This window comes from Eupeodes corollae, chromosome X, assembly GCF_945859685.1.
Source record: "Eupeodes corollae chromosome X, idEupCoro1.1, whole genome shotgun sequence".
Lineage (NCBI taxonomy): Eukaryota > Metazoa > Arthropoda > Insecta > Diptera > Syrphidae > Eupeodes > Eupeodes corollae.
This window is the reverse complement of record NC_079150.1, coordinates 5,693,782-5,713,912: the sequence shown is the minus strand read 5'-3', so window position 1 is coordinate 5,713,912 and position 20,131 is coordinate 5,693,782. Positions and strand designations below refer to the sequence as shown.

The window sequence follows — 20,131 nt, the reverse complement described above, 5'->3', positions numbered from 1 at the left end:
CTATGCACATGGCGACGGAAGAAGTACAACAAGTACAACAAGTCAAACTATGTAAGCGTTATCCCTGTAAATAGAGTTGTGGGTGTTATTAGTGACAAAAGCAGTTTCAAATGGTAAAACTGTTAACGGTAAATTTTATTAAGGTGAGGTAATAATATCAAAAGCAGTTGTTTGTTTTGACGCAAATTTGTATAATTATCAAAAAAGTTTTTAATATTGTTAAACATTATGGGACCATTAGTCCAGGATATAATTTTGCTGCCAAAATTGCCCTGGATATAATTTTGCTGGCAAAATTGTGAAATGATTACGGGTCGTTTGGTCTTTTGTCAACAAAAGAAATGATGGTGTAAGATGACATTAAAAAAGAAATTTACACTACATGCAGGCGAACTGATTAATCCTTATGAGGATTTTGGTTACAAAAGAAACACGGTATACATTTAAGATATATTCAGTCTAATAGGATAATATTTGGGAGGCAGTCTTTAGTAGAAGAGGTAATACCTTCTTATTATTATTAATGACAAATTTAAAAGATGTAGAGGTTCATCTATCGTTGGATTCGTATAAGGGTAATTGCTGGATTAAGAGGTGTCTACGTTGTTATCAGAGGTTTGCGAATTTATAGCAACATTGGATCATAAGGATTGTCCTGTTAGTTGGGTGCTAATTAAACTAAGTTAAAAACTCATTTTAAAATGGTTAAATAGAAAGCATTTATTATTTTCTTGGTTTTTGTTTTTGACATATTATTCGTTTGATTAAAAAAAAAATTCTGTTTTTAACAGAAACATAATCTTCTTAGTCACCAACTTTGAAGTTCATTTAAAATACGTTGTTGAAGCTTATTTTTTAACGTAAAATGTGTATAAATTAAGTAAGTTTTCTTATTTTTAATGCATGTTTTTTGGCTGTTTGCTAAAGGATGCATGGTGGTAAACTCAATGACTACTTAGTGACCCTGCTGACCCCGGCCTCACATGCTTGTTAAGTACCAACATTTAAACTTGAACTTAAAGTTGCGAAGTTAAGAAACAGGAATTAAAATGAAATATACGGAAAGTCCAAAGTTTCCGTACAGCAAAGTAATTTTAATGTTTTTTTTTTAAGTACTAACAATAAATGTAAAAACCAAAGTGGTAATATTGAAAAAAGTTAGTTTCCACCTTCATCTTTTTACCAAATTTTGAAAAAATTGTGATTTTCAAAACCTGTTTTTAATATATTGTTATAGTAAATATTTTATCTCAGAATCAATTAAAAGAAAGCTTCTGTACGGAGACAGCATTTGAAACATGGAGACAATATGAAATATTCAGTATTATTTAGTTCGTACCTTGAAGCTTTAATTCAATAAATTAGGTTTTATTTGTAAGACTTCTTCATTTAAAAATTGTTTGAATCAAGCAATACAAGAAAATACAAAATTACGTTTTTTCTGTCTCATAAACAAAACAATACTTTTTTTAAATGATTAAGATAAGATGTCCTAAATTCGAATTTCGCCTTTAAAATTTTCTATCTATGTTAAAAACAAAAACAACAAAAAAACAATAAATTGCATGATGATTTTACAAAGTACTTAAATTTCCCTTCTAGATACTATTAAAATAATTTTAGTATCTTACTAAGTTTCTCGAAATTCTCGTTGCGTCCTGCTTGACTCTATATGAAGTTTTGAGCAAGCCTTAAATATAATACATTAATAATTTTAATAAATACGTTTTGGAATTAATTTTGAGTGATGATTTAAAATACGCGTTTTCAACATGTTTAAATTTCAAATACTTAATATAATTGAACAGTTTAGACAACAGATTTGTTACAAGAACAAAACGTATTTTCAAACCGTTTTGGCTTTTGCTTTGTTTGTTCTTAGATTTTTGTAAGACAGGTGAAATCTTTTAACTAATGATTAAGTTTTCAATATTATATGAAACAATATATATATATATTTATATATATATATACGGATTTAATTAAAAAAACCTACTTTATAAATGTATATAGCTTCAAATAGCCTTCTAGTGTTTTTTCGAATTTTAAATAGTACTCACCAACCTGACGTGATACATTAATTTTGAGGTTGAATTTGAATTAAGACCTCGGAAACGGGGGCAGGTCGAAATGCTATATTTTAAAAAATGTATGGTCATAACACTGTATGGTTAGTATTCTGTATTTCAAAATATTGTAAATTTAATAAATTGTATCTCCAAATGCTGTATTTTCAAAATGCTGTATCTCATAACACTGGAAGGTTTTGACAAATCCAATAGTTTAGTGCAATTGTTGATTATGATAAGAACAAGATACCATTGATTTTTGTAGGCTTGTGAATTATCATAGGTACATATGTTATTGTGTAAGGGAGGAATATTATGCTAATGAAAAAATATTATATATTTTTTTAAGGATTCTATATTTTAAAATACTGTTAATAGTCTCAAAAATACAAATCTGTTTGATAATGTGCGCACTTTTTTACATTATCAAAACGGCTTTTATTTTTCAGCTTTTTAAAAGTGTTTGAAATACAGAATTTTGGGATTCAGTATTTTGATCATGCAGTATTTTTTACATACAGTGTTTTGAGACACAGTATTTAAAATACAGTAGTATATTTTGACCCCAACCCCTTTGAAACCCTTTGCAAAAGTGCAGTGTTATTGGCAAAGAGAAAACCTTGTCGACCAATGTAATTTATACAAACAAAATGGCATTTGCGTCTATCTTATCCAATAACGGCAACATACATACATACATACATTCCGTTAAAAAAGTCTTTTTGTTCTGATTGAAAAAGTATATTACAGTTTTTATTGTTCTGTCAGTACAATTTATATGAACAGAAATGCACATTGTACGATTAGTGAATTACACATATTTTTGAAGTTATTTTCATTGCAATAAAATAAGAACATAATCACGCTCAACGATGTTCTTATGCAAACTTATAGTTGTATTAGCTTTAAAAGATGTAATTTTTCTTCCCAAAGGCGAATCATATTGGCAAAAATATCTTTAAATAGACTGTTATATTTATGCTAAAAGAGCTATAATTTTTTGCGGGATCAATTTGATTCCGGTTTAATTTTATTCAAAATAAAAAAACTTCAAAAGTAAAAGCTAACCGTTGTTGTCCTTTGATAAAAAAGATCTTTCTAACTTTATGTATAGTATCGTTGTTGGATAAGAAATACACTTGAATTTATAAAATAAACTTAACTTCATTAAGCAATATTCTATGGAATCAATCGTTTTTTTTAAATAAATCGAAAACAAAATTAACTGGCCCTAATTCTCATAAAAGTGTTTTTATAATTTTTCTTGAGTAAGTTTCTTTTGTACAAATTCATTTTTTTTGTATAAAGAATAACTCAATTTATGCAGAGCAGAAACAAATTCAAATTACAAATACATAAGAAAAATAAAAATTGCATAAAACGCCAATCATTTAAATTTTAGTATATAAACCATTAAAATTACACTTCAGTTTAAAGGTTGTTCCAAAATGTATATATAAATTCAGGAAATCTTCTGTTCACTTTTTTCTACTAACGATTTCAATTGTATTATTGATATTTTTTACATACATACATTTTAACAGCTAAATATACTAAGGTCATACTATAATATAAGACATTAGCTTAGTGTCTCATAATAGCAAATCTTGTTCGGTATTTTTCGTTTGAATACATACAATTTCATTTCATATACTAAAATTTGAAATTTTTTGGACTGAAATATTAAGTATTCAAAAAAATTACAACGTTTAAGTCTCACACAGCAAAATCCGGTTTCAAGATTAAAGTCTCTTCAAAACCTTTAAATCTGCATTGTTCTCATATTATGCATAAATAAATTGAAGGCAATAGTTTTAATGATTGTTTAGATAAGACAAGCAAAAAGCATTGTGAAGGGTATGATTATGAGCTCTTACCTAAAACAACAAGATATAAAAAGAATAAACAAAAATATATAAATTAAGGATGTACTTTCTGAGAGAGAACATAATGAAAAATATTAAAGTTCATTAAGTAAATAAAAACATCTAAAGATTTATGAAAACAAAAAATAAAACACAATTAAATAGTTTAGGTTTACAATAACAAAATTGAATAACGGGTGCACACCTGTTTCTTTGATGAACGTTTTTTGTTGTGTTTATGCCACTAGAGGGTGTTGTAGACCATATGCTGCTGTTTGTAATCGTACGACTCAAGGGTAATGTGTTATGAGCCAGAAATTCCAAATCACGACTAACCAAATTAGGACGACGTGCACTAGTTATAGTACTATTAGCAGTTCCCGTTCCAGGTAAGACGACTCGTTGGTGGTGTGGTTGATTCTTCGATTTCGTCGCTAAATTGTTGTCATTATTACTCGCAGGCAAAATATCGCTGTCAATTTTTCTAGAGGCTGTTTCGGTTGATAGTACAGTTGAGCCAGATAAGACAGATATACCTTTTCTACGTATGCTTGAACGTTTTTCGGCATACATGTCTGACAAAACAAAAATATTTTGAATTTCGCTGCCCGGGTATGTTCTGGGCTTGATTCTTGGAAAGTCCTGATCCAAATTTTCTTGTTGAACGCGGAGACATGTATTTTATTCTATAACTATGTATGTATGTTTTCAGTTTTCCATAATATTAAATTGAGTATAATGTGTGATATATATCAACAAATCTGATGTGAATAGTCCAATTCATTTTGGTGTGTCATCAAGAAGAAGAAGAATGTTGGTGATTTTCGATTTAAAAATTGATTTGGCAATCATATAATATAAAATAATGTATAAACTTAAAATATTCACTCTAAGAAGTTATAATGATTTTAGGTTTAAGTGTGTATATATAATAAATGAATGGTTTACAAATTACTAATTCTAAGAATTTTAAGATTTTTGATTGTGCACAATGTTTTTTTTTTTTTAATTTGTGCTTTTAGAAAAACTTCGCAGATTGAAAGAAAAATACTGTACAAAAGAAGCTAAGAATATAAGTCTTATAATTGATAGCAAAGCCGGTTAACAAGAGTATATCATACATTTGTGTCTCACTGTTAAAACCAAGTTTAAAAACGTTGAAATAAAAATATTACTTTTTAGGGTCTAATTATTTCTTTGTTAAAATATTAAAATAAAACAATTGGAAAACCTTTCAAGGAACCTTTTTTTTTAAGTTAAATTATATCTCTATCAGAACCAAATATCAGTTAAAAAAATATTAATAATACAAAAAAAAACAAGGCTAGTCTTTTAATTTGAAACACATATAAATCTGTTTAATATTTTAGATTCATGATAAAGTGCAAAAAATTACACAAATTGAAGTCCCAGTAAAATGAAAAGTGCAATATTATTCCAGATCATATTGTGTTAAGTCATCTGGTGAGTATGCTTAGGACATTTTGATACATAACCAAAGGGTCATCATAAACGATATATTCCAAACAAATTATTTTTTAACTATTAGTATTGTAATACAGTAAGGACGTTTAATAATACAAATATATGCACAAACATTTCAACCCAAAATACAGGCAAAATTAAGTTGCTTTAGTTTTGGTCAACATTCTATATCAAAATTTCGGTAAAAACTAACAAATTTTCATTTCGTCTGGGTAAGATGATTCAACTCAATTATTGGACAATTTAAGATTATAATTGTCGCAATTCATTGTTGTTATGGTGAAATTTTAAATTGATTCCTATAAAATATATAAATAAAAGTATCAAATTGGTTGAGTTTTAACTACATTCTAACTTTTCTCGTGTTTTTTTCGAAGGTCGTAAGCTTTGTCCGTCACAAGAATGTGTTTTTGTAACTCAAAAAGGTAACCGAAATGATTTTCCTTTCTTTTTTTTGTAAGCGGTAGCTCTATTCAGAAACGACACATTCGTAAGAAAATGACTGCCACATTTATATTGTGACAGATTTTTAGGTATCAATATGACTATCTCCTTACATAGATCAAATTCATTTATTTTGACTGTTATTTATCAACAATTACATTAGCCTATTCCACACCAGGTCTTTTATTTTTCAATCAAAGGATTTGCAAGATTTATACAGCAAATGAAAGTTATTTTTGTATAGATATATGAAGATGTGCGAAAATCATGTGATATTATTCATTATTATTTAACAAAAGTAATTATTTTAATTCAAATTGTATCTGTTTCAACGCAAATTGGATAAGATTTGTTGAGTCCGTAATTGCTATTTAAACTGCAATACATAAATTAGGTGGCGCAACAGTCCGTAGAGAACTAGCCATTTCTGTGTGCTAGTCATTTCAGGGATGTACTTTTTATGCCGAATCCGAACGGCAATTTTGAGAAAGCACTTTTTTTTACGGAGGATTTGTTAATTTCTCGCAAGAGACAGTACCCTTAAAAAAAGCTTAAGGTTAAGCAGGCAGAGATTGATCGGAAGATCTCTAGCATGATAATCCTACGCACTAAAAATAGCCACGGTTATTACAAACTGGAATATTGTGTTTATTCAAGAAATAACACCATAACAGTATAGAAAGCCAGTTTCTGGAAACTTTAATTGTAATTTATGCCTATCTATAAAATTATATAAAAAAATAAACAACTTTTTAAAGTTTATTAATATTGCTTAGCATTGAGGATTGAATTTAATAAGAAACACTTCTAGCCACTTTATTTTTCTATAATTTTTTTGAAGTCATATACAGTACATAAAAATGCAATAAATGTTATATGAAAATTGTGTTTAGAACATAATATAAAAATATCAATGATATTTACAAAAAAATGTAAATATTCATAATATTTACAAAAAATGTGTTCCTTATTTTTGAAAATCTTAAAATTGAAACCCATTTTCTTGGTATGTCGACCGCATTCAAAACTAGGAATTAAAAGTTTGAAATTTGTTGCATACATTAAATTTTGTGTCTGTCATTAAAAACCTGGCAATTGAACTCCCATTCCTTCGAAATAAATTGTTGAAATGCGAAACAAAATTAAAAATAATGGTGATTTCTTGACACTCAGTATCAAAATATTTAAGACTTGTCTCAATCTGTTTCCGCACTTTTTACTTAAAGTAAATATTTTATTGAACCATTTAAATGTTTACTTTTTTAATTTTAAAATTTAATTTTGATTCTGCGACAAAATCTAATACAAAGATGAAATATTAATCGCCAATGCCGCCTGGTTAATTATAGAATGAATGTATTAGTACTTGAAAGGCAGATATACTCCTACACTCTACGTCATAAGAATAGAAGCAAGCACCGATATATGCAAGTTCTAAGAAAAAAAAGGTTTAGCCCTTGGGAGTGACAAAAGTTGGTAGCGTCCGAAACAACTCAGCGACCAACGTCAAATGATGTGATAAAAGACTTTTACCAACGAGGTAAGCCATGAAAGTACCTTCTCGGGCTGCTTTTGAAAGTAAAGTTAAAATTCTCACTTTGAAGGTGCAACACTTAAGATTTCTTTCAAAATTGACCCCCCAGACTCAAAGTCCCAACAAACGTAACTAACCACCATTTGACGAAAAAAACGTTAGATAACTCCTTAAAAATACTTTTAAAATGTGGATTGGCAAGTCATGGAGATGGAAGAGTGAAAATTTATGAAAACGGATACTAATAATTGTGTTGAGTTTTATGTTAAGTATTTCATAATCTTAAAGATTTATATAAAGAAATTTAAAAAAAATAATATTTCTTTTCACAATTTTCAATTTTTAAAAAAGTTGGGTATTTTTATGTCACTTTTCTTAAAAAATTGTTTCTAACAGTTCACAAAATTTAATGGCTAACATAAAAAAAATTAAATAATACGACTTTTGGAATTGTTAAAAAAAATTTATAATTAAATAAACTTTTCACATGCTTAGTAAATGTCTTTTGCTGTAACTCCTAATTAACTTATACCTTCCGTGTATTTCTTATACAATAACGATAATATATACAAATATCGTTGAAAAGTCTTATTGCTGTGATCCAAAAAACATGCAAAGGTCAGTTCAGTTTAAGAAAAAAGTATGGAAAAAAAGCTATAGTTTATATGAACAGAAATGCACATAATTCTATGAAGCCGTGGCCAAGAGTATAATATCTAAGTAATCAGTATATAATTTTAAAGCTGTTTTAAATTTCAATAAAATGAGACCAAAACTAACACAATACGATGTTCATGCATACATTTATAATGAATTGGTATATTTTTCAAGGTATTGAATACAAAATAATGTGCACTGCTAGATCGCACGAACTTGCTCATGAATCCAAAAAGTCTGTTCAAATATATTTCCTGTATTTTTAAATTTTAAAATGTACTAACAAAAAAAAGTTTGTTTTCAAAAATTTAAATGCCATTTATTTCTCAAAAACCCGTTATTTTTCCAAATTTTTATTTGAAAAACGTCATTTTTTATACACAAATGTTTGTAATTTAAATATATTTTTAGTGAGCTACTATATGTTTAACATTTCAATTTCGTAAAAAAACTAACGACTCATTTTCGAGACAAAGTATTTCGAAATAAAAATGTTTAATATTAGTTTAAAATCGAAAAATTTAAATTTGAAAATTTTGATGATCATATAGATAACTTAAAACAAAATAACGGTTCTAAGGCGGATACCTTTCTTACAAAAATATTTTCATGGAAAGAAGCCAAATTTAGAGAAAGTTTTAAAAAAGTCTATCACCTCGATTCTGAGATAATTCAAATGTTCGCTTTTTGGCAAAACATTTTGTACCCTAACGCGAATTAGCTTAAAAGCTTATTTTCCAAATGTATAGTCAATCGACGCAATGGTTTGGGCTAAAGGGGAGAAGACAGGCGGAATCGGGGGACCCACTTTTTACGAATACAATGCTTGTCATAAAGTTCCTATAATTCGCAAGTAAAACCTTTATGTTGAAATAACTATGAAAGCTCAACCCCGGTTGTTAGTCCAATGAACTTAGTATAACCAGGAAAAAAACAAGGGAGATATTTAACCAATACAACAACCTGCTGATTGGGACCAATTCAAAATCAGTAAGAATATATACAAAAAAAACAACTATTTATGCAAAAGAGCAGCCTGGCCTAATCTTTATAATGACATTGATTCCACAAATGACTGTGCAAGATGGTTACATGAAAACTAAACAGTTAAAACCGCATTTTATGAAGTTGTGAAGTGGGAAAATCAATTCACTTCAAAAAATGCAGCATTTTTGAACTTAGATGTTACCTTTAACAACAAGCCCTAAATTCTTTCACAAACACAATGTAGTAAAATTGGATGTATTCTATACATTTTTGGTGAAAAGAAAGATCAAGAATATATACATAGAACAACATAATGACGTTAAAAAAAATGTGTTAGGTATTATTTTATGTATATTCTTGATGTTTATTTATTTTTTTACTTAAAAAATAGAAATATTTATTCCTTTCAAAGTAAATTCTTGTCTATGATTTTATAAATTCCAATACCTATAAAAGAATTTTTGGAAGAAGAAGGGAAGGGTTGCAAGTTCCAAGACCATTCTGTGCATGTACCGAGCCATAGTAAGAGCTTGCCACCGCCCTTGAAACGATCACCAATTTTGAAAGCATGAACAATTCAAAGAATACCATGTATAGAAACTACTTCTTCTAAAGAAATAAACCAACTGCAGCCCTGGGGATATTACTCTCGGCAGTAAGTTTTGATATATTTGTGATAGAACTGGCGTGTACAGTGTAATAACTGAAAAAGGGCTTCTTTCGATTATAGGGACATACTATTAAAAGTCTTACATATAAACAGATGAAAAATGGGGTCATACAAACATATCATATATCGGTCTTTACACACGGTTCCAAATAGAAAATATTTTTAAACCGTTTTGCCTTTTCTGTTAAAAACGTATTAGCATAAACGGTTGAGCGTTTCTAAGGTTCATGTGGAACAAGGATCAGGATTTTTCAAATAAATTTAAAATTACTGAAAATGTTTAGACTGAATATTGATAATAGAGATTATAGATTACTTAAAGAAAGAATATTAAGTTATCTTAAAATTCATAATCGTTAACTGATGAATGTTATAAATGTTTTTCAATAAGAGATTTCATATTGAATAGCTTACAATTTGGTAAGCCGTCAATTTTGAAACTGTCATATTTTCACATTTGAGAAGTAAAACCTACTCTTTTGAATTTAATGGAACAATAAACGCTTCAACAATGTATTGTAATTATTAAACTGATGAACATTAAGAAGTCACAATCCACAAGACAAAAGTCGTCTTGAAGCATTTTCTCAGCCCACAACAGAGAAACTGGTTAAAAAATTTGAGCTGTGCGACGAATTAATAATGTGAAGAATCGAAAAAATGTACCTCGTCGGTTAAAAATGTATCAAAACATCAGATGCTGAAGAACTCAAGCTGGTCAATCACAAGATGCCAACAAATAATCAGAATTTTCTCTACAAATCATTGGAACTCTAGAAATTCAAGAATGATTGTTGAAAATACTCTCTTATCGCACTATCTTAATATGACATTCAATTTGTATGGTCGCGATTGGGGATATTAATGAGGACGATGTTTATTTTATAAATAAAGTACTTGTTTTTTTCCTATTAACATAAAACTTCTTATTGAAAATTTTGAACAAGATTAATTCTTCTTCTTACTTCTTACCCAGTGTTTTTGTGGTTTTAATTTAGTTAAAGTTTTTATTAACAGAACTTCAACTCTATATTCACATATGAGAATTTTATATGAAACTTATCAAAATTTGTCAGCCCTAAAAAAACCTCAAAATCACTTAAGCTACCAGTGACAAGAAATATTTCTTACACTAAAATTGCATCCTTTTAGAGCAAAATTAGAAGGACGCATAAAAAGTATAATAACCCAAAGTTTTTATCATTTTCGATACATTTAATAACTGTCCAAACAAAAAATAAATGTTTAACACGCAAAATGCGCTAATAGAAAACTTAAATACATTAATTGCTCTTTGTCCCACGAAAAAAAAATGTTATTAATACATGTATTAAGGAAATATTTTTTTAACAGTCCCATAATGAAAATTGGTATGAAATCTTAAAACAAAAATAAACAATTACCTGAACAATTTAAGCCCTTAAATTAAATACTCGCCCGCGGAACTATAAGATTTACCTTGTAAAATACACACACATTTTGATATTTTTTCGTTAAGTTTGTAGTGTTTAGATACTAGCGATAATGTTGCTGAGGATTTTTTGTAGGAAATTAAATTTCGAAAAAAAAAAACGGTACACCCAGCCTTACCACGCCTTTGGTGAGAGTTTAAGATAAACCGCAATGGCGCGTTCAATTCTGAGTAAAACGCTTCACTGGGCGAGATGAAAAAAGATCAAAGTTGACGTGCATTTCTTATACGACAACTTAAAATGCAATGGGCGAGTATAAAATATTGATAAAAAGAACTAAAATTTTCAGGGAATGGTTTTGATGAAATTTGGATCTCATTCCTAACTGTATCTTAAATGTACGATTATTATTAACTGATAATCTTATTTTAAAGCATAATCTAACACCTTACAACACACTGTCATTCCCAGCCATTGTAATATTCAGGAATTCAAAACCAATGTGCACCGACACCTCCTTTCAACACCTCTCCCCCTTTGCTCACACTGTGTCTACATAATAAGAGTATCCCCTGGATTGTGCGCTTATTATAAAAAAAAACACGCAAAATAATAAAAATGCAATGTTTTGCACTTGCGCAATTTGGCACGTTTCATTTCAAGTAAATGAAAAATATATGCGTACAGTGAACATTTACTTTTCAAGTGAACTACTAGAAGTTCGGTTTTAAAAATATAAATCTTTTGGAACAAACATTAAGACTAAGTTTTGCATTCTTTGTAGTAAAGACAAATTTTATCAATTTTATAGATTTTAAAATGAGTGCAAGCATTTGATCAATTTTGCGCGTTACTATATCTGATTTAAGTTAAAAAGACAAAAGCATTGCTTTTCAGATAAGTTGAAAATATATATGATATTGAAATAAGAAAGCATAATAAAAGAATATAAATCAAACTAAAGGGACAGAAAATAAAAAGAACGAATAAATTTAACTGAACAAATAAACAAATTCGCTTACCATTTGGAAGGGGTTCCTTTGGAAGATGATTGGTAATTGTCGGTAGCATTGTTGGGGAGCTCAGTGACATCCTCTTGTCGCTGAATAAGTTCACACAAATGTTGCCCAATGGTTGCTAGAGCTTCTTCTAATTAGGTTTCTGTATAAATAAACAAATTATAATTTAAAAAATAAATCTAAACATATGGAATTGCAATATACTCACAACAATTAAGGTTTAATTTTCTCCAGTTATATATGCGTATTATTATATTTTTGTCAATTTGTTAGCAATTAATTATTTAAATTTTAGTTTTGAAAGTTATCATTAACATCAAGTTGTATGCATAGTTATACAATATTCCTCGTGCTCGTCAAATTATAAAAATTCTTATATATGTAAAAATTAACCCATCATATTTGGATTTGTCATTATTATTGATATAAATTTACTGTAAGCTATATAAATTCTGAAAAGACAAAGAAAAGAAGGAAAAGGGAATTAAGAATAAATAAAAAATGATTGTATTTTTTAAAACTGATTTGATACACAGGGAAAAGTAAGCAATATTTTTGGAAACAAAGTAAATAAATTACTTCTTTTGTAAATGTCTGTTCGGACCATAAGAAGAACGTTGGTTTTGGGCGAAAAATTAAAACAAAAAAAACTATCTTGATAAACATATGTAATTACATTAAAAGGATTTTGTATAGCTTCTGCAATGGAATTAAGTTACAATTTCTATAGCTGCTAACGGTGGAAAGTATCAGAACATTTTGAAAGTGCATAATTTTGTACCAATCAACGAGATTTATACCGACCCGATATCTATTAAACATCTGAATTCATATAAGGGTAGCATTTTGTCAATCGTATAAGGAAGGCCTGCTTAAATGTCATTCAGTTTATATGTCACGTATGTGTTTGAACTGGCCTAACATACATATGTTTGGGAAGTAGCGCACTTCATAACTGATTTGTCCACGAGAAACTCCGCTTTGAATACCATCCTTTTATATTAAATAAGCAGAATTATTTCTTCTTAAGGTTTAATAAAGTACATTTAGATCAAACACATAAAATAAATTGAAGGGCTTATTTCAATTGAACGATAAGCCACATTTAAATATGTCGATATAAAATAGTAAATATAAATATAGAGTTACCATTTCTATTTCAAATATTAAATATTTTTTTAATAATTAAAAAATTATTAAAAACTTGCTAATAATAGCTAAATATTGATGTTTCTGTAAGATCTTGCTTATTTTGTTATTGCAATAAATATTCAATCAAAGTGTCAACAAAAAATATAAATTTTCTTACAAAGCTTATTGTTTAGATGCAGCCTTACGCTTCTAGAAATAAATGTAAATACATTTTCAAAAATGTCAATGGTCGACTAAACCTAAATGATTTGCTAGAATTAAAAACTGCCAAAATTGTATGCAAATCCTACAGATAAGTCAAATTATGCAGGAAAAATTGGTTTCATGTTAACACCTCAGGTGACGCATCTGGTTGTTAACCAAGGTTATTTTGGAAAGACTTGTTGCGTTGTTATCCCTTTTGATAACGCAGCTGACTACAGTTCATTCAGAAACAGCTCAAAGAAAGTAAGCGTTGTTGACTTAGAGACACCAATTGGGATGGTTATCATAACAACAACAGAATCCATCTGCGGAATCTCCGGAGAGAATTTCGACGTAGCCAAACCCATGTTACATGGATATTACGGTTGAACTTATCGTTGTGGAACACCTCACACAAACTTGCTATTCTACAGGTCTAATCTTCTTTTTAGATTTTCTTTGCAATATGTTCACATATTAAAAGTGATAGATCATAAGGCTTCTACGTAATACAAAAAAAAAACACAAAATAGTAGATTCTGTTGATAAAATAATATCATATTTTGTTTACAAAAAGAAAGAACACACTAATATAAATTATGCATTTGGAAAAAAGTTCTTTCGGTGATTCCTGGTCGAAAATAATGTAAGACTTTACACTGCAAATTGATAATTTACCATATCTTCATAATCAACAAGCTAGTAAGGAAATTTAAAATAATTAAATCAAAAATTTATGATGTCTTATCAGAATAAAACACAAGATTATAAATATTAAGCTTGGATTTTTAAACGGATGTACGATAATATTATTTTTGAGGAATTTAATTATTTTCGCTTACCAATCGCACTGCTTCGTCAAAATACTGTATATTTGTCTTCTTTCTCATAATAATAAATTCTATTTCCTAGTGATTTAGCTGTCCATTTTTATTTTGTTTTTTATTTACTGCAAGAGTTGTTGATTCGATTAAAAGGAAGTTGACTCAAAACAAGTGCATTTAAAACAATAACTAGTTCTCAAAATATAAAACCAAGAAACATACTAAAAAAAAAACAATTAAAGGATCAAAATATACTATAAAATAAAAAAAGGAAAAATATGGTCAAAAATAGGTTTAATTACAAAATCACATTCAACAACAAAAACACAATTTATTTGAGGAAGAAAAAGAAAGCGAATATAATGACCAATAGATAGAGACATAACAATGTTCTGGATTTACAAATATGAGGGACTTTCTTTATTATTATTATTTGCTTATTGCTTCTGTCAGTTTTATTAACTTGCAATAATTTATGATTTAACTTTTCTTTCACGATTAAAAATTTTCATTACCGAACGGGTTCTTGAGCTGGAGTGTTAAGTGTTTATTGAAGTACCGAGACGAAATTAAAAAATAAACTAAATCAATGTAAGTTCCCTGATCACTCTCGTCGAAAACTCAAAGGCTCACATGTCACAGGCCTGATACCTTAGGCTAGAGAAAAAATAAAACTGCATTCAATATAAAATCAATAGGAGCTAACCACACATCATACCAAAGACACTCAACATAAAGATGAAACATACTCCATATGTCCATATTAACACCCGAAAACTAGCTGTCATTCTGGTTTGCCTATAAGCTGAAACGTCATAATATGACACGCGAAACTTACAGACGCACACATTTGAACAGTTTATAATTCTATGTTTTCAGAGATTTCCGTATTCTCCCAAGAATAAAATGTCTTACTTCAGCTGTTTGAACAGAATTTTTGTGATTCGATTTTTAGAGAATTGTCTATTGCAAGAGGAGGAATAGGAAATCAAAGCTAATTTGATTGATAAGTCGTAATGAATAGAGAATTATGTTTATATTTTTTTTTTCTACCTTTATATCAATATATCTGAGAAAATTCAAAGAAATTTCAGATACATAAACTGTCCAATTCAACAGCCTGAGCATATGGGTTAATGCTTGTATTTAGCTTAAAAAACGCTTGAAACAGAAGCTGTTACTAAAACCTCTATTTTGAAGAAGAGAACGTCCACAATAGTGAAGCATGACAAAAATTGAATGTTCACAATATCAAGTGAAAAGTTTTCAACTAGTTCACTAAACTATAAATATAAGCCAATGTCAAAAATCTACATGAAGTCAAAAGCAGAGGTTCACCCAACTAGCGGTTCAACTTCGGCTTTAACTTGGTACTGTAGCGCTGTGTTTTGTTTTCGTACTTTCCAACTTTAATCAGCCAGTTAGCTGGGATAAGGTTTCCAAGAATGTGTCAATGATTCATGACAGTGTTTAAAAGGTAATAAAATAAGAAACAAAACTTAAATAGAGAAGTTACTTGCAACGACTTATTGACATTTATTTAATCTGCATTGAGTGATGAGACAGTCAACCTATCGGTGGCCAATTGATCTGGAAAGTTAAAAGTTCTTTCGGGATGATATGGAACACAAACTGGTTTCCATGAAGTTTCACCCTGCAGCAAATGCATCTATAATATCATTTGCTGCAGGGTGAAACTTCATGGGACATATGATATTAAAAACTTTAAGACATTCGAAAAAATAAAAGGAAAAGAAAGGCCTCAACCAACATGCAACTCCAGGCAGCTCGTCCTGAGCTGCTGCCTTCAGTTCTGTTCGCCCAGTTGGTTGATGTCTTCACCCACCTGCGTACGTCACCTAAGTCACGGTCTTCCTCTACTGCACCGTATCTCGGGATTGGATTCGAAGACCCTTCGGGCTGGAGCGTTGATGTCCATTCGCTCTACATGACCTGGCCATTTAAGTCCTTGGACTTTAATTCTGTTAACTAGGTCAGTGTCACTAAACAGCTCGTACAGTTCATCATTATATCTTCTCCTCCATTCACCATCTATGCAGACGGGACCAAAAATCACCAGAAGAATTTTTCTCCCGAAGCATCCTAAGACGCTCTCATCTTTCTTTGACCAGGTCCAGGCGTCAGCGCCATAAATGAGAACCGGGATGATGAGTATCTTATGGATGGTGATTTAAGATGCTCCAGAGAGGATTTACTACTCAATTGCCTTCTAAGTCCAAAGAAGCAGTGATTTGAAAGATTTATTCTTTGTTTGATTTCAGCGCTGGAGTATTTGTCTGTTTTTAAAGCTGTACCTAGGTAGTCAAAGTCCTTAACTACCAGCGACGGGGAGTCGGATAAACCGCACCTTACAGGCCTGAGCTCCGAATATGTCGCACAAGCTCTAAAAGAAGTAGTTCAACTTTACTGGAACTGTAGACGCCACGGTGCCTTAGTGGAAACATCTCTCCCATTCTATTGCGTTTGATGTCTCCAACAATTTTACCCCGGGGTTAGAACTCTATCTCCAGTTGAAATACCAGGCACCCTATGTTCACCGCAAGGAGGTAGATAGGTAGATAGGTAGAGGTGGTTGAGAAAAACTTTGCGGACGCTTTTGTCCTCTTGTCTACCATTTAAACATCATTAAAACCATCTTAACCAGATATAGAATTCTCACGTAAGGGCCCAATTTACCAATTTGTTTTTGTAAAAAAGCTTTCGAAAAGTTAATTTAATCTGGTGCATAGATTTGATTAAGACCAAAATCTTCTTCTACGAGAAGAGTTGAGGTTCAGAAGAAATCATCCAACAAACCATGAACTGAAAGGGATGAAAATTACAAAATCATCCACAGGTAAGGTCTTTTTTGACATGCAAAGTATTTTCGACAGAGTTTGGCATAAGAATGATAATATTGGTATAGTTCAACAATTATCTGGAAAAAATATTCCCCAAATAGACGCCGGACTTCTCCGCCCCACCTAATTTAACATTTTTTAAACATTTAAAAAAATTTTAAGGCACTAAGTTAAGTACTATTCACATGAGCACGACCAACGACCAACGAATGAACGAATATTCGTCGATTTTGACGTTTCTTTCACATGAGAGTTTTTAATTCGTCGCGAATGAAGCCACAGCCGAACATCATTCACCACCGAAACCAAAACAAAAATGATTTTTTAGGTTAAGTGGTTAAGTACGCGCGATTATTTTATTCGTTGCGAGTGTGGATAATGTGGAACGCGAATAAAGTTTGACAGTTCGTATCAACTATAATTTTTTTCGCGACGAATAAATTTGTTTGCTTAAATTTATTAATACATTATAATGAAAAGTAAAAGTATGCATCATAAATGAAATAGAAACTATATTGCTATCGTTTTGTAAAAAATTTGTGTGGAAATATGTCGTCAAACGTATATAAACTCACATTTTGTAATTCATTCGTCGTTCGTTGGTCGCGCTCATGTGAATACTACTTTAGTATCCGGATACTAGACACTTCTTGAGATTTAAAAGAACCGATTAAAGATTATATCAGCATGTGACATTCTGCTGGTTAGGATCTTTAATTTTTTGAACGCGAGTCTGACACTCCATATCTATAGCGTCACTATCACACATAATGACTGAAACCCAAACTCATATTTTTTTTATTTCGAAAAAAAACAGCTGCTAGTGACAGAAGTGCCATTTTAGAAATGTCAAATTGGAAGTGTCATTCAAAGCAACCTCAAAGCAGGCCCAATAAAACGCAGACGAAGTCAAAACTGAAGCATGTTTGTGTTTCAGCCATTACTCTTTCAGTTTTCACACAAGTCAGACCAAGTTATTATTCTATTTTCAGGTAAGGTTTTTAATAAATGCGAAGCAAAAACAAGCAAAATTGTTTATGATTATTGTGAGATGTAATAATTTCAATGTATTCAATTTCAAAAGCAACACTTACCATTTGCATAGCATTGATACAATCATCTTCCTTTTCAGGATTCGGTGACGGCGGCGAAAATCATTTGGTGCTGTTGTTGGGATTTTGGGCAGTTGTAATGCAAGTGGCCAACCCCATTGCAATTGAAACACTCATTGGCTGGTCTTGTTGGTTTGGGGCAATTGCTTTTGTTGTGCCCAAATTTGCTGCAATTATAACAAATTACATCGAAAAGTGACTGGAGCCTTTGACTTACTGGTATTGGCGGTGACAGCGAAGGTTGTTTTGGACTGCGGGTTGGAAAATCTCTTCTGCTCATATCGATCCAGTCGTGACAGAATTTCTTTATGTGATCTGCAATCGTTTATAATAGCAATGTTTGGGCTGTCGTCATTGAATCCGTCAATGATGAATAAAATCAACTGAGCTTCATGAACATCGACTTTTGACGCAATCGCTCTCATAGTGATGACAAATTTGACGCATGTTTCTCCCGCACGTATTTTTCGATTTTCCATAGCTTTATAGACCTGTCTGCCAAATGCCTCGACTAACGAGGATTTCAATTCTTCGTAGCCGAAGACACCCAACGAGTGTAAAAAGAACCTTTACTCTTTCCTTTATTAGCCGTCGGACACAAAAACACATCTGCTCTGCGAAGTTGAAGTGCAAATGGATGCAATTTTACTTTTGACTTTATGCTAGGCAGATTTTTGACATTTGTAGATTTTTTTAAGATTTTAGATTAGATAGATTTTTATTGCTCGTCTTAAATAATTTGCATTGTTTACAAAAATCAAAAAAGCAAGGCATTCTGCCGTCTGCCTAGTTGACAAAACATAAATTGGAAACTTATTTTTTATGAAATATAATATAGAAATTAACAAATTAGTTACATGATTTATTTTTTTTTGTAGTTTATTATTGAAATTAAATATTATCTTCAAAAACTCTTATTAACAATTCTTTCCCTATATTTAAGGACCAGTTTGCAGTACATATACAGTTTTTTAACGTTGCCTTCGTTCAATAATGATACAATTTCATTTTCATTCAAGAAGAATTGGACATTTACCCATGAAGTGAAATACGTCTTCTTTCACTTTGTAGATTACATAAGGAGCATAATATTGGTAAATTCTCCATATGTGGAATGAAGTTAAAATGTTAGAGTTCACTACGCACCTCTACCATCATCGAAATCTCCTCTACAATAACAATTTTGCCACCAAATTGTTTTTGAGTTGACTGTTAATTGCTCTGTGGAGAGACCCAGTTGCTTCATTAAGGTATATTCCCCATAACATATCATCCACTTTTGCAATTAGGTGGTACAATGATTCTTTCCATGGATTGAAAGTTATCTATGTTAAGGTCCGTGTAACTGTCCCTAGCAAGTTTCATCCATTTTGCATACCATACTGACCTCCCTCAAATAGTTTGACGTGCCACTATCTTCGTTAACCGGTAATTTTCCATATTCATGATTTTGAGCACATAATCAATCTGCATTCAAAATTTTCGCACAAAGAGTGGCTGCAGTCCAGTTTCCAACATAAGCAGCATTCACATGAGTGCGACCAACGAACTACGAATGACTTACAAAATGTGAGTTTATATATGCGTTTAAAGACATATTTTCAGACAAATTCCTAACAAAACGATAACAAAATAGTTTCTATTTGATTTATGATCCATACTTTTACTTTTGCAATACCATGTATTAATAACTTTATTTATCACGAAAAAAATTGTTGTTGATACGAACTGTCAAACTTTATTCGCGTTCTACATTATCCACACTCACTCACTCAGCTTCATTCGCGACGAATTAAAAACTCTCATGTGAAAGAAATGTCAAATTTGACAAATATTCGTTCATTCGATGGTCGTTGG

The 20,131-nt window shown here is 30.5% G+C and overlaps 1 protein-coding gene across 9 annotated transcripts in view; it reads right to left on the bottom strand.

Annotated features, from left to right (window-relative positions):
• LOC129953329 (uncharacterized) overlaps positions 1–14,980 on the bottom strand; it is a 52,688-nt gene extending 37,708 nt beyond the window's left edge. For 3 of the 9 annotated variants that reach the window (XM_056066427.1, XM_056066428.1, XM_056066433.1), the window contains exons 1-5: positions 14,817–14,979; positions 14,320–14,426; positions 12,351–12,594; positions 12,146–12,284; positions 4,140–4,695 (exon numbers count right to left, since the gene is read on the bottom strand). In XM_056066427.1, coding sequence (XP_055922402.1) covers positions 4,140–4,507 — 368 coding nt within the window. In that variant the 5' untranslated portion in view covers positions 4,508–4,695; positions 12,146–12,284; positions 12,351–12,594; positions 14,320–14,426; positions 14,817–14,979. Of the gene's footprint in view, positions 1–4,139; positions 4,696–12,145; positions 12,285–12,350; positions 12,595–14,319; positions 14,523–14,816 lie in introns of those variants that run through there. The other 6 variants (XM_056066424.1, XM_056066430.1, XM_056066425.1 and 3 more) reach the window with 5 other exon arrangements.
• Between the last annotated feature and the right edge of the window lie 5,151 nt (positions 14,981–20,131).